The following is a 20,377-nucleotide window of genomic DNA, read 5'->3' as shown; positions in this document are numbered from 1 at the left end:
GCTCAGCTGAAGTCAGGACCAGAAGTCATGTGGCCTTCAATGGTGAAAAAGGTTTTGCTTGAAGATGTATTTATTTCTTAGACTTCCACTTAAGTGCAAGTTTCACTCACCTCCTGCCCCAGGCCTCAAACACGCCGCTGTCTGTGGCCAGCGCGTCCTCGGAGACGCCCGCCGAGACTCTCCTGGTCCGCCTGCTGCTTCTGCTGCCGTTGTTGCCACGCAAAGTCACTCCTGCACGTGACCGTTGATGCGTTTATGTGAATGGACCAAATTTTACATTACATGTAGAAGTGATTACAAAGCGTTTGTATGTGAATGAAGAGATATGTTTTTCATGGTGTGGGAATGGATGGATGATTTGACTCCACGTACCAGCAGAGTTGAAAGCCCCTTGAGAGCCTCCATCTCTGTGGTTCTTTGCGTCCGCAGGGTGCACGGCGGCGGCGAGGGCGACTACATCCTGCTGCGACTGCGATTGGGCGCGCAGACCCTCCAGCAGCCCGCGTCCCGCCTGCTCCATGTACTCCTCCGTCATCTGCGCCAAGGGGCAGTCCTGGGAGGTCGAGTGGTAGGGCGTGTCCATGGGCGAGCTGGGCGGCGACAGCGAAGAGAGCGAGGAGCGCGACGACAGCGAGGCCAGCGACTGCGGCGTGTCGTGGGAGCGCTTGGCCTTGCTGGGAGCGGCCGGCTCGGGCGTGTACGCGTCCCTGGACGCCGCCTCCGGGGGCAGCGCGAAGCGCAGGTGGGGATCCGGAGGCTCGTCGTGGCGCTCGTAATGCGGCATGCCGTAGATGTCGCTGAAGCTGATGGAGCTGAGGGAGCCGCGGCTGGACGCCAGCGAGCCGCGGCTCGAAGCCAGCGAGCCGCGGCTGCTGCTGGACGACACCGTCAAGGAGCTGGCAGACAAGCTGCACACATAAAATGGAAAGTTCAAGACTGGAACGCGACAGGATGAAGGGAAGTGGCGACACTATCGACCGTTATACCAGGACGTCACATGTAGTTCTGGGTGGTAATAGGTTCGATGGCGCTAGGTTTACCGCAATTTCTTGTGTATAATGCGCACCCATGTATAATACGCACCCTCAAGTTGACCTCAAAATTCTGGAAAACCCTTTTACCTATGCATAATACATTTTTATAATGCATTATAATCGACACATATGAAGTATTACGTGTATTTTGTTAGTTTTTTTCCCAAAGAATTATTCTGAAGTTAAGCACTCTATTTAAACACGTAATACAAATAATCTTTTTTATTTACTTGCTCTTATTTTGAAATTCACAGCCCTACTCTTATTTAGTGAAAGGTTTAGTTTTTTTCTTGTTTAATGTATTTATTGCAGTTTTCATAAAACACCGATATGCACGATACCAGAGCAAAATGGTTTTTTCGATTTAGCAAAACCTGGATTAAAAAGTTAGTAGATGTCGTAAATGTTATCATTGAGCAATTCAGCAAAAGATAATAGCTAGCTAATGTCAGTGTCAAAGCAGCCCGTCTGTGCCATTAATTCGAGCGACAGAAAAGTTGATGAACCAGCCGGTACCTCAAAGATCACATTAACGATGTCCGAATTTGAATTCAACTTAGTTACGTACAACAACGTAAATGACGGCCCGCGTTCCGCCTCCCTTCCAAGTAAGATCTTCTTGTCGACTTGATGCTTCACCCGTTCAAACTACGGCGGTAGAGAAGAGGCTAAAATCATTTTTTTTTTTTAAATCATAAAATCACTACATTTCTTTCTCAATTGCTCAGTTTTGCTAGTTTTACTGTTTACTAGTGGAAACCGTCGTCTTCGGCCACCTGCGAGTACTGTATATGGCACGCCGTGATCCTTGGAAAACTTTGAGTATTTATTCGATACCTTTGAAATCCAGCTTACTGTCCACGTAGGCCAACTAGTACGCTCTTTGTCCTCACGAGACGGACAATACAGCGGACTAGTACTGCGTCTTACAATTCATGTACTAGTGCCACACCTCTTGAGCTGAGAGTGAAGGTAGGTGGTGATGCGCGTGGCCTCCTCCAGCTGTTTCAGCAGCACGTTTCTCTTCTCCTGCTGCAGGAGCCTGCACACAAACATGTAGTAGCAGAACATCAGCACAAACGCCAGCGTAGTACGAGAAGTAACAGTAGTAGGATTACCAGTAGCAGGTAGCAGTACATCCGCACAAACACACTAACTCATCCAAGGAGTCGTAGAAGTAAGAGTCACAGTAGCACTAGAAGTAGCATAACAAGTAGTAGCAGATGAAGTAGTAGTCGTAGTAGCAGCAGCTGAAGTCATAGTAGAATAAGAAATAAAAGAAGCAGTAGTAGTAGTAATAGGAGTAGGTAGGAAGGAGTAGAAGTTGTAAAGTTGGAGCAGTAGAAAGTGGTAGAAGTAGTACAAGTTGTGAAAGATGTAATAGAAGTAGAAGTACAAGTTGTAAAGTAGTAGTATAAATAGTAGTGGAGTAGTAAAGAAGTAGGAGTAGAAAACGAAGTGGAAGTAGTACCTACTAGTCGAAGTAAGTAGTAGAAGTCGTAGGAGTACGAGTAGTAGAACAGAAAGTAGTAGTGATAGAAGCAGTACTCGAAGTAGAAGTAGAAAGAGTAGAGGTAAGAATACTAGTACAAGTGCTAGAATAGTGGTAGTAATATAATAAGAAAAAGTACAAAAAGAAGTAGAAGTAGTAGTAGAAGATAAGGCTGACCTCTGATTGGCTCCCTGACTCTGCGAGCTGTGCGCCCTCTGCACTTCCTCCTCCAATCGGCAGCGTTCCTCCTCCAGCTGCCGGAGCGCGTCATGATCGGGACCGGGACCGGGACCGGGACCCGGATCGGCATCGGGATCGGGACCGTGAGCCTTCTTGTGCTGCTTGCTGACCATGATGATGTCGTGCAGCAGAGCCTCCTTCTCGCGCAGCAGCTGCATGAAGTCTCGGTCCCGGTCGGCCTCGGCTCGGCCCGACCAGCTCTCGCTGTCCAGCTGGGCCAGCTGGTGCTGGATACTCTGCACCCTGGTGGAAAGTCACAAACTAGTCAATGAGTACAAAAAAGTATTGGCAGTAGTTAATAATGAAAACAAAAAGTTAATTTGACTAAAACACGTACCAATGAATAGCGAAATCAGTGAAACCCTTCATTTTGCATTTATTTTTATTTTTGTATTTTTTTTAAGAGCTGTATATAATAAAAGGGGAAAAAACTAAAGTAAATAGTAAATCAATTAAATGAATATTATAAAACAAACATACTGTACTAAATATATAAAAAACACAATTACAGGAATAAAAAAGGTACAATCAAGTTAACAACAACAAAGCCTAAAAATACCCAAAATTAAAATGACAAAATAACTAAATATAAAATAAAAAATAATATATGGTAGAAAAAAAAAACATACATACTGTATTTATATATTCAAAAACAGTATATATATATATATATATATATATATATATATATATAAATATAAATAAATGCCTTTTTTGCATTAAAATCTTTGAATTGAATCATTTGGTGATTGGACGTTGTTAACAGGTTATTATGCAGCAAACCGTCACACGTCGTGCAATATGCAGTAGTTACAGTCCATTCTTTTTTGTTTCGTAGAAGAACAAAAAAGGACAATCATCAATAACACAAAGGTTCAACTAACAACACACTCACTTCTTCTTGGCCTCCTCGTACTGCCAGTTGACCTTGACTTTGTCTACCAGGTGGGACGATTCCTGCAGATAAGGAGGCCGTCAGTAAATGACTCACAGGTGTGACTCACGTGAGTGGCGGGGGGGGGGGGGGCGCGACCTCTCCCATCATCATGTCCGTCTGGCAGCCGGCGTCGCAGTACTGCTGCTGGTGCTCGCTCGCCACCGTGGTCCCTCCCCCTCCTCCTCCGCCGCCGCCGCCGCTGTTGACCACCTCGCCGGCCGGGTCACCCGCACACAAGCTGCTCTGCAAGTTCGCCGTCAGCTTGGCCAGGCTCTGCAACAGCAAACATTTGGTTATTCATCCGGTTTTTCATGTGACTAACATAACTTTTACAAGCAAAACTGTCGTTTTTGGTGAATAAAGTCAAACTATTAGTAGATTTAAGTCATAACTTTACTAAAATATTTGGATTTTACAAGTATAAAAATGTCAAAAAAATGAGAATTTTATAAGAATGGTCACATTTTTACTAACAAAAAACTAATTGTATGAGAAAGTTCTAATATATTAATTTGAGAATTAAGTCTTATTATTTCTAGAAAAAGTTGCAATGTGAAGAAAACATCATTTTTATAATAATAAAATCAATACTTTACTAACAAATACGCATCATTTCACAAAACTAAAAAAAATTAATTTTAATAGTCATACTTTTACAAAGATTAAATCACAATGCTATGCAAAAAAAAAAATCATAATTCCATGATAAAGGTTCAATTCCTAAAAAGTACAATTACTATTATTGAAATCCACGGTTACATTGTGAACAGCTTGAACATTAACACTGCGTTTAAATATAGGAAAATATCAACGGATTCCTTTAAAATGAATTTCACATAAAAGTTAAATAAAAAAAAAAATGGACTTAAATATTTAAAAACAAACAGTTCTTAAAGATTACATGAACGAAAATGTGTTGAACTTTAAAGCTAAATACACTTTAGGTACCAATTATTTGACGTACCACTAGAAAGAGCCTGAGTAAATATAGGGGGAAAAAAATCAAAATAATGAATGATTCCAAAAAATGTATTGCACACAAGTGAAATAAAATTTTGACCAGAGTAAAATGTCACATTTTGTCCAAATATGTCCTTCCTCGCTCCTTCGGTTGATCTCCTCGATGGAATCTCTGATAGGAGGAGGTAATGAAGAGGTTGCAAATAAACAAATGAGATTTAGCCAGTGAATCACAGGCTTTGTCTCGTGTTGTCGTCCCCCACCCCCCCCTCGTCTGGCAGAAAGAACGACGGGACGCGCCGTTTGACTCACACGTCTGGAAAGGCGTTTGGGAGTGAATGAATCCCACCTGGATAAGGTCCTGCCTCTCCTTCTCGCCCGCGCTGATGGCCTTCTTGATGCTGCGCAGCTCGTTGAAGATGGCCTGGGCCTCGTCCAGCTTGTAGTTGGTCTGACTGCACGACATCTTACGGTCGATCCTGAACCGCAACGGAAACGTTCGCGTTCATCGCCTCGTTGCAACAGACACCCGAAGGCTCCAATTGCACCAGTTAAGAGTCAAATTACAGGTGAAACCGGCGAATAGATGGAAAAGGAAAGAAAAAGGTGAATTGTCTCGGTGAAACTCAAAAATGGAATGCCAAATTTTATGAAAATAATATTGTTTTAGGAGACTCCCCCCCCCCCAAAAAAAATAAAGTCTAAATGTTATAAAATAATTGTCATTTATGATAAAGTCATGATATTACAATTAAAAAAATGCAATATGAGCTTATTGCTACAAAATCTTAATTTTCGGGGTATAAAGTTGGAAAATTAAGAGTACATTGAGGGGAAAAAAAGTCAATTTACGAGTCATTACATAAAGTTGCAAAATGATGAGGAAAAAAAATGAAATGCTAATTTATAAGGGGAATTGAAATATGTTGGGAAAAGATGTCATTTTATGGTACTATTAGTCTTATCTTAAAAGAAATAGTCATTACATGAAAATCAATATTATACAAAAACGTAATTTTATAAGAATAAGGTTTCTGTATCAAAAGAAAAAAAGAAAGAAAGCTGCTTTCCGAAGGTTTCCTCACTGCCTATCTCGTGTCTAATCTGTCACACTCGCACGCGTCCTGCTTCAAAGTGTCTTTTCATCATTGGACTACAAAAAAACGAAACGGAACCAATCTGCCACTGTGGCCCTGGGGTGGATCGGCTTATGTTCTAAAGCGTGGTTGCAGGGGAGGATGGGGACATTAGGTGGTAGTTGGGGGTGGGCGCCCCCCCGGCCCCCGGCCCCTCCTCCACCCTTGTCGCCAGGCCCGGCACGTGGCCGTCGTGCTCGCCGCAGCCCGCGTCCTTCACGGGCCTTCAACAGCAGGTAGTGTTCAGCCAGCCACCAGGCAACAAGACCCGCTTTGTTCAACACCCCTTCCCCAATGCCCACCCCCACCACCAAACTCCACAGCCTAGCAAGGCTGTGGAGTTTGTATGCTCACAAGAAGGAGGGAGGAGGCCCACACTGAAGAGGGAGAGAGAGGAAAAAAAAAAAAAAAAAAAAAGAATGCAACATTCAAAAAAGCGGAACTGTAATTTGATGAAAATGAAAGCGGTGATATTACAACTTAACGGAATCAAACTTTCACATGCGTAAGTCACAATTTTACAAGAAAGTAAAAAATATAAAATAAATTTGTAATTTTACAAGAATTCAGTTGTAAATTACAATTTAAAAATGTAAATCTCCAAGAATAAATGCACAAATTAAAAAAAAAAAAAAAAAGCATAATTATACAAGAATGAAAAAAGATTTTTAAAAAAGTTTCCATTTTTCCTTTTTTTTTTTAAAGTTTGTGATTAAAAAAAAAACAGTTTAACAACAATAAAGGCAGAATTTTTATAATAAATACATTTTAATAATAAAACAAAACAAGCTGTAATTTTAAGAGAACAAAGTTGTAACATTATGATAAAAGAAAATCACAATATTATAAGAATAAAGGCAAGGTTTTCCTGTAAAAATGCATAATTTAACAAGAATTATAAAACAAAATTGAAAACAACAAATTAAGCTGTACTTTTACGAGACTAAAGTTTTATTATTATATTTACATTTTTTTACAAGAATAACTCAAATTTTACTAGCAAATTATTATCATTATTATTTTTTTTACATTACACAAATTATTATCATTATTATTTTTTTACATTACACAAATTATGTTGTCGTTTCATGAGAATACAGTTGTGCTATGACGATTTAAAAAAGCTATTTTACACGACTCGAGGCAAATTTTAAAACAAAAGAAGCATAATTTTACAAGAATAAAATAAATATTACAAAAAATAAGATTTTTACGAATAAAGTAACACTATGATAAAATTTTTACCACAATAAAGTCAACATTTTATGAGCAAAAACACCTAATTTTACAACAATGAAAGAAAACACTACGAAAATTAATCCTCGCCTGCATTAATTTTCTTAAACTTTCATTCATTTCGGGGCGGGGGGACTTTAACTTAAGCGCATGCCCATGGAAAGAACTGAAAGCGTATATCAACGCCGCATTGTATTTACAAAAAAAAAAAGTGTGATCTAAAATAAAATAAAAAAGGTCTCCCCTTTCCCACATGCGACAACATCACAATAAGGCACCGTATACCGTATAAAGAATTACTTAAGAAAACAGATATAGCAAGGTCGCGAACGATGAACCGCACGCACGGGTGAACACGGCATTGTATTTCAATTCGTCCTCAAAAGAAAAGAAAACATCATAATTCTCTGTTGTGTAGAAGCAGATGAAAGGCCCAATTGTGTTGGGTCATGAGTGAAAAGTGTGCGTTTGATCTGATGTAACACAGTACGGACCGCATATTGTCCACAACAGCCTGAGGTGGTCCCCGCCCTCCACAAACACAATACATTGCACACACACACACACACACACACACACACACACACACACACACACAAACACTTCTTGTGCTCCATGTTGTGTGTAAATCTTTGCTGGTTATTCTGGGAACGTCTGCAGTTGTGTACATCTGGCAGATAAGCGAGTCAGGAAGTGCTGAGGAATTTGCTCGCCGATATCTCACTGCGCTGTTTTTCAAACTGTGCTAGCCCCCTCCCACCCTCCACTTCCTCTCCTTGGCTCCATGCACTCCACTGGTGCATCCTCTTCCTGAGGTGGAGCCCCCTTCTCAGTCCCCCCACTCCCTTTTCCACGGAACCCTCCTTTTTGCAGTTCCTAAAAGCGCTTTTCTTTCCATCCTGGCGGAGGCGGAGCTCCGCTTTCTCCCACAAAACGCTCCCAAGACAAAAAGACAGCGGCTGTGTTCGAAATCGTTCCTATTCACTGTATAGTGAGTTGGCCATTTTGTGGTGCTGTTTCAATGTACAGTGAGGATGAGATATCCCCTATGTACCGTTAAGTATCACAGGAAAGTAGAAGTAGTAACAATGCTCGCTAGAAAATCAAATACGTGCCGTGAAGCATTGGGTCAGCACGAGACAAATTCACGAGTTGCAGCGCGACAATATCTTTAAAAAAATCAGTAGAGCAAAACGTCACAACACGGATGGACAAAGTGCTTTGTTTGGATTCATTTGGTAAAATACACTTAACTTAAAACAATATACTGTAGCCTAGGCTCCTAAGCTAGAGCTAACCAGTCAGCGATGAGCGAGCTAGCAGCTAACGCAAGAAGCTAAGGTAGTAGTCTACGTCTCCTTCTTTTCAAACGGCACAAACACATTTTTTAATTAAAAAAAATAATAAAATAAAAAAAGACAGCAAAAAACTGCCATTTCTTTTGTATTTTAAGGGGTACATGGGACAGCTGTAGTCTAGACTCCTAAGCTAGAGCTAACCAGTCAATGATGAGCCAGCGAGCAGCTAACGCAAGAAGCTAACGTAGTAGTCTACACCTCCTTCTTGTCAAACAGCACAACGCATTTTTTAATAAAAAAAAAAGTGAGAGAGCAAAAAAACAGCTAAAATATTTGTATTTTAAAGGCCACATGGGACAGCTGTCGCCTAGACTCCTAAGCTAGAGCTAACCAGTCAGTGACGAGCCAGCTAGCGGCCTCCGCGAGAAGCTAACATCGTTGTCTACATAAATAAAATTTAAAAAAAAGACGACAAAAATCAGCATTTTTTTTAAAAGGCTAGATAGGACAGTTTTAGCCTTGGCTCCTTGGCTAGCACTGTCCTATCTAGCCCATGTGCAAGACCTGGTGAAACCCCACATGCTTTAAAATGGATGTCACACTGTATAATGAGACAGAAATAGAGCGAGAAGGGGGAAAAGCGTGATGATGGGAGGAAGGGTGGCGGTCACACTCACTCCTGCAGGGTCTCCACGCCCATTTCCTTGTACTGCAGCTCCTGCCTCACCTGGGCCAGCTCGTGCTTCAGTCTGGAGAGCTGCAAAGACCGCAAGACGAGGACAGGAGGAGGGGTCCCGGCGTCGGGGGGGGGTCACACATTAGGCTTCCTCTCGCTTCAAAGTGCACAATCATCACAATCCCACCCACCGGCTCCACGCCGCTTTTCAATGAAAGAAAAGGCCTTTACATAAATAAATGAAAGAAAAGGCCTTTACATAAATAACAATCATTACCAGTAAAGAAACAAACCTCCAAAGAAAATGTCGATTGAATTAAAAAAAGAAATTAAAAGGAAAACTGTGATTATTATGAAATGTAAATTCTACTATATAAAAAACCGTTAATAAATAAATGTCTTTAAATAATTCTTTTTTTTATTTAAAATAATTAATTATAAAATATAAAAATGCCATCAAATAAATACCAACTGTTAATAAATCAATTAATAAAAATCAACTGAATAAAAAATAACAATAAACAAGTCTCATTAGAGAAATATAAATTCTATTGAATAAATAGAAATCCAGCAAATAAATAAATATTAAAGAAAGCCGTTCTAAAATTAATAAAAAAGAAAAAATATTACATAGGTACAAATAAAAAAGAAATTCTAACAATGTACCACCGAAAGTTTAAAAAAATTAATTAACAATCGTTATGAAATAAGTAGAAAGTTTTAAGACAATTAAATGTCACAAAATAGAAATTGTAAAAAAAACAAAACATAAAAATTCCATTAAATAAACATCATCATTCATTTTTTTATTCAATTAAAAACCTCATAAAATAAAGTGTTATTAGATCAATATAAACTTTATTAAATTAAAATGACAAAATGAATAACAAATGTCTTACTATTAAATGTCTTGCAATTAATCTGTATGTTTTTGTACTTACATTTTGAAGTCCAGTGCTATTATTGTTTTTTTTTCAAAACGTAAAAAAAAGGCGGTGTTTTTGGGGAAGCTGGAACGGATGAATAGCATTTCAATTCATTTCAATGGGGAAAAATGGATTTGAATTCAATTGAGTTGCGAGATCGGTCCGATGCAATGCAGTTGATTTGCGTTGGAAACGACACGTTATCTGCGGCCGCTTCTGACATTTCCCGAGAGAAGAGAAAAGCAGTGGAACACTTTTCGAAGGGGCCGCGCGTCAACGCGACCGCCGTCCCGTGTCATTCCATTATTCGGCGAAACGCGTTTTGGGGGCAAAGCGCTGCCGAGCACGTCGCCGTCATGCGGCTCGCTTTCTTCTCATGCGCACGGGCGGCGGATCGCCCAGAGGACACGCGGAAGAGACGGCGTTCGGACAAAAGTACTGCAGCCGGAACAGCTGCCATTCCGCCTAAGAAGGCTTTTGACCATGTTATATAGAAGATTAAATATGATGTACTGTAAATATGTTACAATAGAGACCATTAAATATGTGACTATCGGTACACTGCAAACTATAAAATATGGTCAATTAGAGTTGTATGGAACACTAAAAAGGATGTAAAATGCTGTATTATAGACTATAAAAATATGGCACAGTAGAGTTGTATAGAACATTAAATATGGTTGAAATATTGTAGACTGGAGTGAACAGAACATTAAATATGACGTAGCAATTGAAAATGAGCAGCGTATCAAACACGATGGCAATATGAGACGCTGATGTTGTATACAACATGACAGTAAATATGGTCTAAATAAGGTACATTACAGTTGTAGAGAACATGACATACACCGCAAATATTGTACATTTCAGCTGCCTAGATGATTAAATACAATGTAATAGTACATTAGAGTTGTATAGAACATGAAATATAGTGTAAATATGCGACATTAGTGTATGAGAGCACATTCGATATGCCGCAAAATATGGTATAGATTAAACACGATCATAGCACATTGGAGTTGTATCGAACATTAAACGTAAATTAAATATGCGGTAGCACGGTACGTTTGAGTTGTATATAACGTTAAATATGACGTATTTATGAAGCGTTACAGACAATGAAATATTATGTAAATACGGTACATAAGAGTTGTGCAGATCATGAAATATGCAACATTAGAGTTGTATGGAAGATGAATTATGATTGAATGTGTCCCATGAGAAGCTTAAATATGAGCTCTGGCCCTTTGATGTTCAACCCAAGCGGCCCCCCGAGCCGCAGTATCCTGTCGGGGCGACACCCCGGCCGCCCCGCTATCCCGTCTGCGCCGGCGGCGGCCCATTGTTCTCCCGTAATAACGACTCACCCGCTCTCGCCTACAAGCCACTTCCACTTTGATTTGGTCGGGGTCGTATTTCGCGCCGGAGGACGAGCCGGAGTGAGCTGTGGACACACAAAAGACGGAGAGAGCGCAGAAAGGGGTGAGCGGCGGCTCAGGTGAAGATGTAAGAGAAACACACAAAACAAAAAGGTCGGTTTTCCGGATGTACTCAGGCGATCAACTCGGTACGGCCTGTAAAAAGTTCTGTTTAAATGGCAGCGACACGGAATGCGATCCCGGCAATTGTCCGGCTTCAGAGGTAGAATCAGAAGCCCTTTCACACTGCCTGTACACGCCGAAGTTTTTCCTGCCATTTCTATGTCGCCGTTCTGTATGAAAAGCACCGACACCAAATGCGGACCGCATCTTACCGCTGCCGGCGGCGGAGCGGCCGTCCTCGGAGAGCTCGTGGAAGAGCAACATCTCGCGCTGGGCCAGCTCCAGACGCTGTTGCTTGACCAGGTACATCTCCTTCTTGGCTCGGAGGGCCTCCTGCGCCACCACCAGGTACTCCTTCAACATGCGCTCCTGCTCCTGACGCCATTGGGTGCGCGGGTTCTCGATCTGGGTGGTCTCTGAGGGACGGCACAGGGGACCCGTCAGGTATGCCGGGGTACCGACCGGTAATAGTCGTCGTCTTCGCAGAGCAGAGAGAATGCCCGTGAATATTGTTGTACGCTCGGTTTGGGTGTGTTGCTGCTCCGTATGTGTTGAAGGAGCAGTCGTTTGAAAGTTTGTAATCACCCTAACATCTGTGCTCATTTCCGCATTTTATGTTAGCATTAAGTTAGACGAAATTATGTTTGGTTGTTTTGGTGTTTAAATATAGCATTTTTTAAATTCTCTTTTGTTGTATGCTCTGCTGGTACGTGTTGATGCAGCAGTTGTTTGAAGGTTTAACAGCTAGTCTAATTTCCATTAGCCCATCTATGGCATTTCACTTTAAATATTAGCATTAATGACATTGTCTGGTTGAACATTTGGGTGTTTGAATATTCATTGTTTAATTGTCTCTTTGTTTTCTGTTTTCTAAACGATTTAACTGTGACTGACAAACGGCTTGAAGCAAGCACACTTGACCTCTTATTCGGAGAAGTGCGCGATCGAGAGTCTTCTTTTGAGTTCCTCAAAGTGTTGTTATACGCGTAACCATTTCCCATTTCGTGAAAAGAAATGGTTAAACATTTGAAAAAGAGTATTTTAATGACAAACTTTAAATGCGGTCAAAGCGTGTGGAAGGGGTAGCACTATTAAAACAAACTTTAAAAAAAAAAAAAAATGTATATTGTCTCTGTCTATATTGTGGGTGTGGAACAGGGTTGAATGTACTGTGTGGTGCAAAGGGAACCGCAGCAGGAGTAAGACGTGCCCACTGGTGTCTAGCACTCACTGTTGATGTGGTCGATGTAGTAAACGCCCACTTGCTGGTCGTACACCTCCTCCCAGCCGAGGGGCAGCTCGTCGCCAACGCAGTCGGCGAAAGTCAGCGGCTTGGTGATCCTAAAGAGGGTCAGCGCAGGGTCACAAACGACACGCCAACTGTCTGACGGCTGGGTGCAAACTCACAAACCATTTTTAGGAAATGACATTTTTGTGTGTGTGAGGCCAAAGCAATTCAAGTATTGCTTTGCTGCCATTTTATGGCATCTTGGAGTTAAGGCGCTATGCTGAACTAAGTTGAGGAGCTTCACTTATTAGAACAGTGATTCTCAAAGTGTGGTGCACAAGCGCTAGGTATTTAGGTACAATTTTGATTGAACTTTTATGTGCAGTGGATTTAAATGAATCATTCAATAAAGATATATATTTTTTATTTTTATAGTTTACAGGTGTTGAATGGTCGCGTGTCTCAGCCGTGTGATTGACAGGCGAAAGTGCACACACGACGGCAACAAGGAGTCAAACAACTCGTTTCAAGTGTTTGCCAAAGGTAAACACACTCAGTCATGTGCACACAACCGGCGACACGCAACAAGGAAGTGTGCCTGGCCACGAGACCCTGCGGGCCCTTGTGTTGTTCTCTATGTTATGCTACACTAAAAATTATTTTTTTTTTTAAACATTCCGTAAGTATTTTCCCGCTCCAAGAATTCCCATATTCTCACAATTCCACACTTGACAGAAAAATTCCCAAATTAAAACATATTTTTAGACGTGAACCTCCCCCGTCCACGTTTCACGACAGATTCAAACCATTCCACCTTCCAACTGTTCAGCGCATTCAGGACCCCCTGGGAATTATTCCCATTCCCAAAATGTCTTTGTTTAACCAGGTAAGGGAATTGGGAACAGTTTCTCATTTACAATGCCGACCTGAAGGCAATTTTAGGTTCAGCGTCTTGCCCAAGGACACTTCAACAGCAGACAGCGAGCGGGTGTTGGGATACTAACCGCAAACCCTTTGGACACCGGACTGCGCCAAATTCCCAATTCCTAAATGAAGACATATTTTACACATTTACCTTCCACATTTCTCGCCCAATTCAAACCATTTCACCTTAAAACTGTTCAGCTCGTTCAGGACATCTTGGGACTTAGTTCCATGTCGAAAATTCCCCGATGTTCACCATAAAACTCCCAAATTAGGACCTATTTGACATCTATACCTCCTCCTTCCACGTTTCTTGACCAATTCAAACCGGTCCAACATTAACCACAAAATTCAATTCGATAGCGTTTCAGTTCTGCTGCATTAACGAGACATTTCTACAGAAACGACATACTTGTTGTTGTTGTTGTTGTTGTGCAACGTCACCACCCTGAGGGGGAAAAACATGTCCGCTCGCAGATCCTAATCACATCGCATGTGAATGTTTGCTTTGTTCTGCAGTCTTGTGACACACACTCACACACACACACACACACACACACACAGTAGATATACACACAAGTACACACGTTGTCATAGTAACAGTGACACACAGTGCCCCTATATATACGCACAGTATATATAAAGGTATATCGTGTATCAATAACCAATGAAAGCCAAACAATGACAAATAATAATAAACCTGATCACAAAAATCATAATCATGATTATAAAATTAAAACTGAATTTAATAGATGAATACAAGTAGAAAAATATTTTTCAAATAATGAAATAATCATCATAATAAAAAGGTTAACATAAAGTATACAAATATTTAACTGATCATTTTAGTTGTACAAATAATATAAAAAATAAAATGTTACAAAAGTTGACCAGTTTTGTATGGTTTTTTTTTTGCCAAAATGTGACAACCACGTGCCTTTCCCCAGCCAATTCAATCATGCTAAATAAGGATATTGACCATAAAAGGTAAACGATAGACAGATATCAGTGATATTTTAGGATCAAAATAATAGATAAAATAAATAAAGCGAGATTGTTTTTAAATTAGGTTATTTAGTTAAATAAACTAAAATGCAACAATAATAAAAAAATAAACTTTAAAAATATATTTTAATGAATAAAAACAGGTGTAATTAATCCATCCATCCATTTTCAACACCGCTTAACCTGGTTGGGGTCACGGGGGCGCCGGAGCCTATCCCAGCGAAAGGCGGACTACACCCTGAACTGGTCGCCAGTCAGTCGCCGGGCACACATAGACACGGACAACCGTTCGCACTCACATTCGCACCGTCACTGAGCGGGAACTGAAGCCACGTTGCCCGCACCAAAATCAGGTGAGTGCACCACTACACCATCAGTGACTCAAGAAATTACATTCTCAAAATTATTGAGCAGATATTGAATATAACTACATATTGTAAAAATACCTGTATTCAATTGAATATACCAAAAAAGAATTTACTAAATAGAAATAAACCTGCGACTGACTGGCAAGCAGTCCAAGATGTATTTTGCCTTTTGCCCGAAGTCCGCTGGGACGTGTTCCAGCCCCCCCGCGACGCCAAACAGGATAAGCGCTAGAGAAAATGGATGGATGGATGGATGAAATACAAATGCACACTATGTCCAAAATAATTTAATAAACACATTTGAATACACCAACTCATTGTGTTGCATCAAGACAATTTCACTGAATTCATTTTTCGGACCTAGTAATTATAGATAAGATAGTTGAAGGCGGTGTGCGTTTGAGTAGTAGTGTTACACGTGTGCACATTCTGCACATTCGCATGCCAAAAAAGACTTTCCTGAAATTAGCCGAGGAAGACCGACAAGCACGTCCGGCTGTGGACCGACGCTGAAAAATATATTGCGACATTTGCTAATTCTAGAATAATCCGTCCCGGAGGATATTTCCATCCTGCGCCAGCCGCCTTTTGCCCAGTGACAGGGTTCCCGTGGCGGTGGCGTGAGAAAGGCATGTGAAACTGGAGTGCGGGGAACCCTCGGACCTCAGCTTTTGCTCTAAAAGAAATAACATTCCCAAATATAATTCAGCATTTGCCCATATTTTGATAAGAATAAGCGGCCCGGAAGGACCACCCGCTCACCCCTGGCTCCTCCGCGGAGGGTCCGCAAAACGGCCACAAGCGTTGCCGGCCTTAAAATTCCATTGTGCGTTTAAAAAAGAAACGTGAGAACAACTTTGGGAGGAATGTCACTCATGCTCAGGCCCCGTCTGAGGCGGCGCTGGTGCAGGATTTCAGAGCGAGACTTAAAGCAGCTGATATCCAGACGGAATCCGCTCGCGCCTTTATGTGTTAAATCCGATGGAAATAGGCCTCCTAAAAGTAGCGTTAGCGTCTGGACGGACGTGAGGGAGGGGATCAGGGATGGCATCGGAGGGCTTGGGGGGTGTACAGCTGGGGGACGGTTGTGTCTGGTTGTAAAACATATTTTTTTTTTTTAAAAAGCCACCGGGTCAGAGTCATTTGATTGTAGAGCATCCGCTAACTAGTGTAGCATCAAGATGACGACTGCGACAAAAAAAAAAAAAAAAAAAAAAGTGAAAGGGGCCCTGCTAAAAGTAAATAACCATATTTTCACAAATCGTCTCATAGTAAGTGTGGATTAGGCATCTGGTATTTAAAATAAATAAATTAAATAAATACCTCCCTCAAATAAGGCCCAAAAAAAAAAAAAAAACAGGAGTAACTGTAGTTATCGCATGTCAAAGACGGCTATCGGCTGAGCCCATTTGAACATCTTTATTATCAGAACAGCAATATCGACCACTTAAGAAAAGTCAACGCCTCGCTCAAATAGAACCGTCAGGGCAAGAAAAAAAAAGAAAAAAAAAAAAAAAAACAAGCAGTAACTGTAGTTATCGCATGTCAAAGATGGCTTTTTAATAGTTATCCGTTGATCCCATTTGAACTCTGGTTCTGACTGAGATACAGTACCAGCACCTACCATTTAAGAAAAATAAACACCTGCCTCAAATGGACACATCAAGGGAAAAAAAACAAAAACAAACAAACAAAAACAAAAAACAGGGTGTAACTGTTCCAGGGGAAAAAGGGGAAATGGGGAGTAATTGTAGTCATGTCATCGACAGCTATTAAATGATTTCTGATCCCATTTGAACTCTGTTGCCAACCAAAACCCCAACACTTACTAATTGAGAAAAATAAACACCTCGCTCAAACAGACCCATCGGGGGAGGGGGGGGGGGGGGGGTGGAAACAGGCAGTGACTGTATTTATCATATTTCATAAATGGCTTTTTAATTAACTGGTGATCCCATTTGAACTCTGTTGCTAACCAAAACACCAGCAGCTAGCGGTGAAGAAAAATAAACACCTCCTTCAAAAGAGACGCCTTCCTTCGCCTATTAAGAAAAAAAAAGAGGAGTAATCATTAGTGTGGATGACTGACCCAGGGTGTAATTAACTTTTTGGTTTTTTTTCCTCACCACTCCAAGTGATGTTATACATTTGTCTACCAGTTGTTGACAGCTAGCGAGTGAGAACGGGCGGGCGCTAAGCAACACTTAAAAAGCGTGTTTTAATAACGTTCATCTGAATAAGGCTGATAATGGTTTGTGTGGTTGCAAAAATGCCTTCTCCCCCTCCCTCATCTTCAGTTGACTCGCGTCTCTGTAAAAAGACACAAAAAAATAAATAAACATTGGCTGGACAGATTTGGAATCATGTTGTCTGCACGAGGCGCAGAGCGGAGAAAAGTTGTCGCGGCGACGACATTATTCTGCTTTTCAATAAGAATTGTGCGCCGATGTGGAACAATGGAGGCCCTGACAGCTGGCGGAGTTCGGCATGTCCTGTTTAGGTTGCATTCTTCTGAGCGGCGCACGTTCACGGACGACTATGCCGAGCCCCGCTTGGGCCTCCGTCAACACTTTACTGCTCAAAATATTATTACCGCTGGAAATAGAAATACAGCGGCACCTCGACGTGCGCGTCTAATTCATTCCGAAGCATATTCTAACATTACTTACAAGTGGCTCTCACTATCTGCTTTTCCGTTTAACAACTTTTTTTTTTTTGACCAAGGCTGATGGTCCTAAAGTATCTCATTACTTCTTTTATGAATTGTGCCATCTGTAAAATGTCTAGTCAAGAAGCCACTGTAATGTATAAAAACATAATAAAACACGGAAAGAAATAAACGGGTTTTATAAAGTGTAATTGTACACAGTGTATTTGTGTGTTGATTGGTACGTTCAAGGGGGCGTGGCCTTGCGTTGTAAACGACCAAACTGTCTCCGTGTGAGCCTTTGGGCGTGAGTTGTGGCTTACAGCAGCTTACTTTGTAGTCGTGTTTGACATTTCACTAAATAGTTCAAAGTGCATCGGTGAGTGCCTTTAAGGGGAGTTTCTTTTTTTTTGGGGACAGCAGCTCCTTGTGAGTGTTGTCATTATATATGCACTTCACGAGTGGCAGCATGCCATAAACTCGCTTGTAAGTCATATTTCGGCTCGTAACACACCAAAAAATAAAAAATAAAAAATGGACGAATTGAAGGTTCGTAACTTGAAAAACTCACAAGTTAACTCACACTTTAGTCAAGGTACCACTGTATAGTAGTCAGATGAGAGAGAGAGAGAAGAGGGGGGGGGGGGGGGGGGGGGGGGGTAAGGGCACATGGGCCAAATGAGACGTGGTGTGTTTGTGACGCCCCCTCCGCACATAATGAAAACACTGTGGGGAGCGAAATAAAAGCGGGGTTCAGCGCATGTGAATAACCTCTGGGCGCCTGCGAACACAGCTCACCCTTTCTAGAATAATTGAATTTGGTGTGCTTTGTGCCCCTGCATAAAGGCCTCCCTTTGCCGGGCGTAGGGTTGCATAACAGAGCTAATAAAGGAGGCCCGCCGGGACGGTCCACGGACACGTGGGAAACTCCCCCCCGCCACTCCCCTTACGCCTGTTTCTGACGCTTTGTCCGAGGCCGCGAGCGAGCGAGCGAGCGCGGCCCCCGGGCGTTAGTGTTCGGCATGCCGAGCATGATGCTCATTCCGCTGCAACAAAAAAAGTCCCACGCAGCGGCGCCGCATGGGAGAGCGAGCTCGCGGCGGCCCACCCGAGCTAACCGCGACCCCGACCGTCCTTCGAGACAGACCCGGGCCGAGCAAAATACCGTTTCCATTACAACCCACACTGTGCAGTAAATAGAGAAAGAAAGTCAAAGGTGACAAGTGAACCCAGAGTGGAGCGAGCTTACCAACTGTATCAGTTGATGTGGAATTTTTAATGCATTTTATCTTTAAATCGATTACAAAATATTAATAGCAAAGATTTTCTGAATTGTACACGTTCTATTATTTTGTGCAGCATTTATGTATTTATTATTTAAATTTATGAAAATCCTAAACATTAAAAGTGTATTTATATTTTTATTGTGATAGTATGTATTTATCGTATTTATTTACTGTATTCATAATTTGAAATATCCTCAAATACTTATAATATATAACTATTTTATAGCTTTTTCTTTAATTGTGGCATTTTATTATTTTATATTTAGAAACTAAATAGACATTTGTTAGTTTTTATTTTATTCATTCATTAATTTCACAATTTATATTTATTTTTTAAATCCTCAAATATTTAAAAATATATTTATATTTTTGATATTTATTTATTGTATTCATCATTTAAAATATATAATTTAAGAATATTCATTTTTATGCCAATAAATATTACAAAAGGTCGCTTTTTTATTATTATTATTTTATTCATTGATTCATTTAATAATTTATATGTATATTTGAAAGATCCCAAAATTTAAAAGTACATAGATTTATTGATAACTTTTAATTATGTGGAATTTTAGGCTACGTATGTCCTCAAATATAAAAAATATATTCCTTATTTGTATATTTATTAGATTTACCGTACTGTATCATGAAATTATCTGAAACAGGCTGAGTGGCTTAGTAGTGTTTATTAAAATGCATTATTTGTTATTTATAAAAGTCCTAAAATATAAATCACATTTTCAAATATTTTTAAAGATTCACTTTGAATGTAACTGTATTTACATGCTTTCCAATCCACAAATATAAAAAAAAATTTTTTTGTTGTTTTTATCATCAATTTATTAATTCTTTTTCTCATTTAGGATTTTTTTTTTTTTTTTTTTTTTAAATCAAGTATTATATTATTCCTTTTATTGTATTCATAAAAATCCTAAAATATGTTTTATGATTTAAATGTACTATTATTATTATTATTATTGGAAACGGGACAATGTAAACACAACCATCTGCTGCCCTGAGGAACCCCGTCTGCGTTTGCGACGAATGCGTTTTTCGCACGTTAATCCAATTTTTCACGACATGCCGTGAGCTCACACAAACATCCAGGCCGCTGGCGAGGACCACACGACGCAAGCGAGCGACCAAACATGAACCCTGGGCCGACGTGCGGCGGGCGCGTCACGACGGCCGTTGACGATTATGGTTGGCCCTCAATGGCGCTTGTGTTTTTTAGCCAGCGAGACAGTCAGCAGACTGCGGGCCACGCCCTCATCAGTCGACCAATCTCCGTGTCCTTGCTGACTACTATTGCTTTTCCACATTGTGTATGCCGGTTCGACCGACTTACGAGCGCCCCAATTTCCGAGTTTTTCCAGTTATAGTAATCCCTCGTTAGATTCCGGACCACCCCCGCCATAGGTGAAATCTGCGAAGTAGCGACCG

The 20,377-nt window shown here is 40.8% G+C and overlaps 1 protein-coding gene across 3 annotated transcripts in view; it reads right to left on the bottom strand.

The window, feature by feature from the left end:
• Positions 1-20,377, bottom strand: part of wwc3 (WWC family member 3) — a 32,774-nt gene that overhangs the window by 8,043 nt on the left and 4,354 nt on the right. For all 3 annotated transcript variants that reach the window (XR_009769004.1, XM_061682992.1, XM_061682994.1), the window contains exons 2-12: positions 12,708-12,817; positions 11,689-11,892; positions 11,303-11,379; positions 9,011-9,090; positions 5,013-5,142; positions 3,800-3,976; positions 3,662-3,723; positions 2,704-3,009; positions 1,987-2,076; positions 373-908; positions 111-231 (exon numbers count right to left, since the gene is read on the bottom strand). Coding sequence is in view for 2 of the 3 variants with exons in the window: in XM_061682992.1 (XP_061538976.1) it covers positions 111-231; positions 373-908; positions 1,987-2,076; positions 2,704-3,009; positions 3,662-3,723; positions 3,800-3,976; positions 5,013-5,142; positions 9,011-9,090; positions 11,303-11,379; positions 11,689-11,892; positions 12,708-12,817 (1,893 nt within the window). In the remaining variant the exon portion in view is untranslated. The remainder of the gene's footprint in view (positions 1-110; positions 232-372; positions 909-1,986; positions 2,077-2,703; positions 3,010-3,661; positions 3,724-3,799; positions 3,977-5,012; positions 5,143-9,010; positions 9,091-11,302; positions 11,380-11,688; positions 11,893-12,707; positions 12,818-20,377) is intronic.

This window comes from Phycodurus eques, chromosome 8, assembly GCF_024500275.1.
Source record: "Phycodurus eques isolate BA_2022a chromosome 8, UOR_Pequ_1.1, whole genome shotgun sequence".
Lineage (NCBI taxonomy): Eukaryota > Metazoa > Chordata > Actinopteri > Syngnathiformes > Syngnathidae > Phycodurus > Phycodurus eques.
This window is presented reverse-complemented; position numbering and strand designations above follow the sequence as displayed.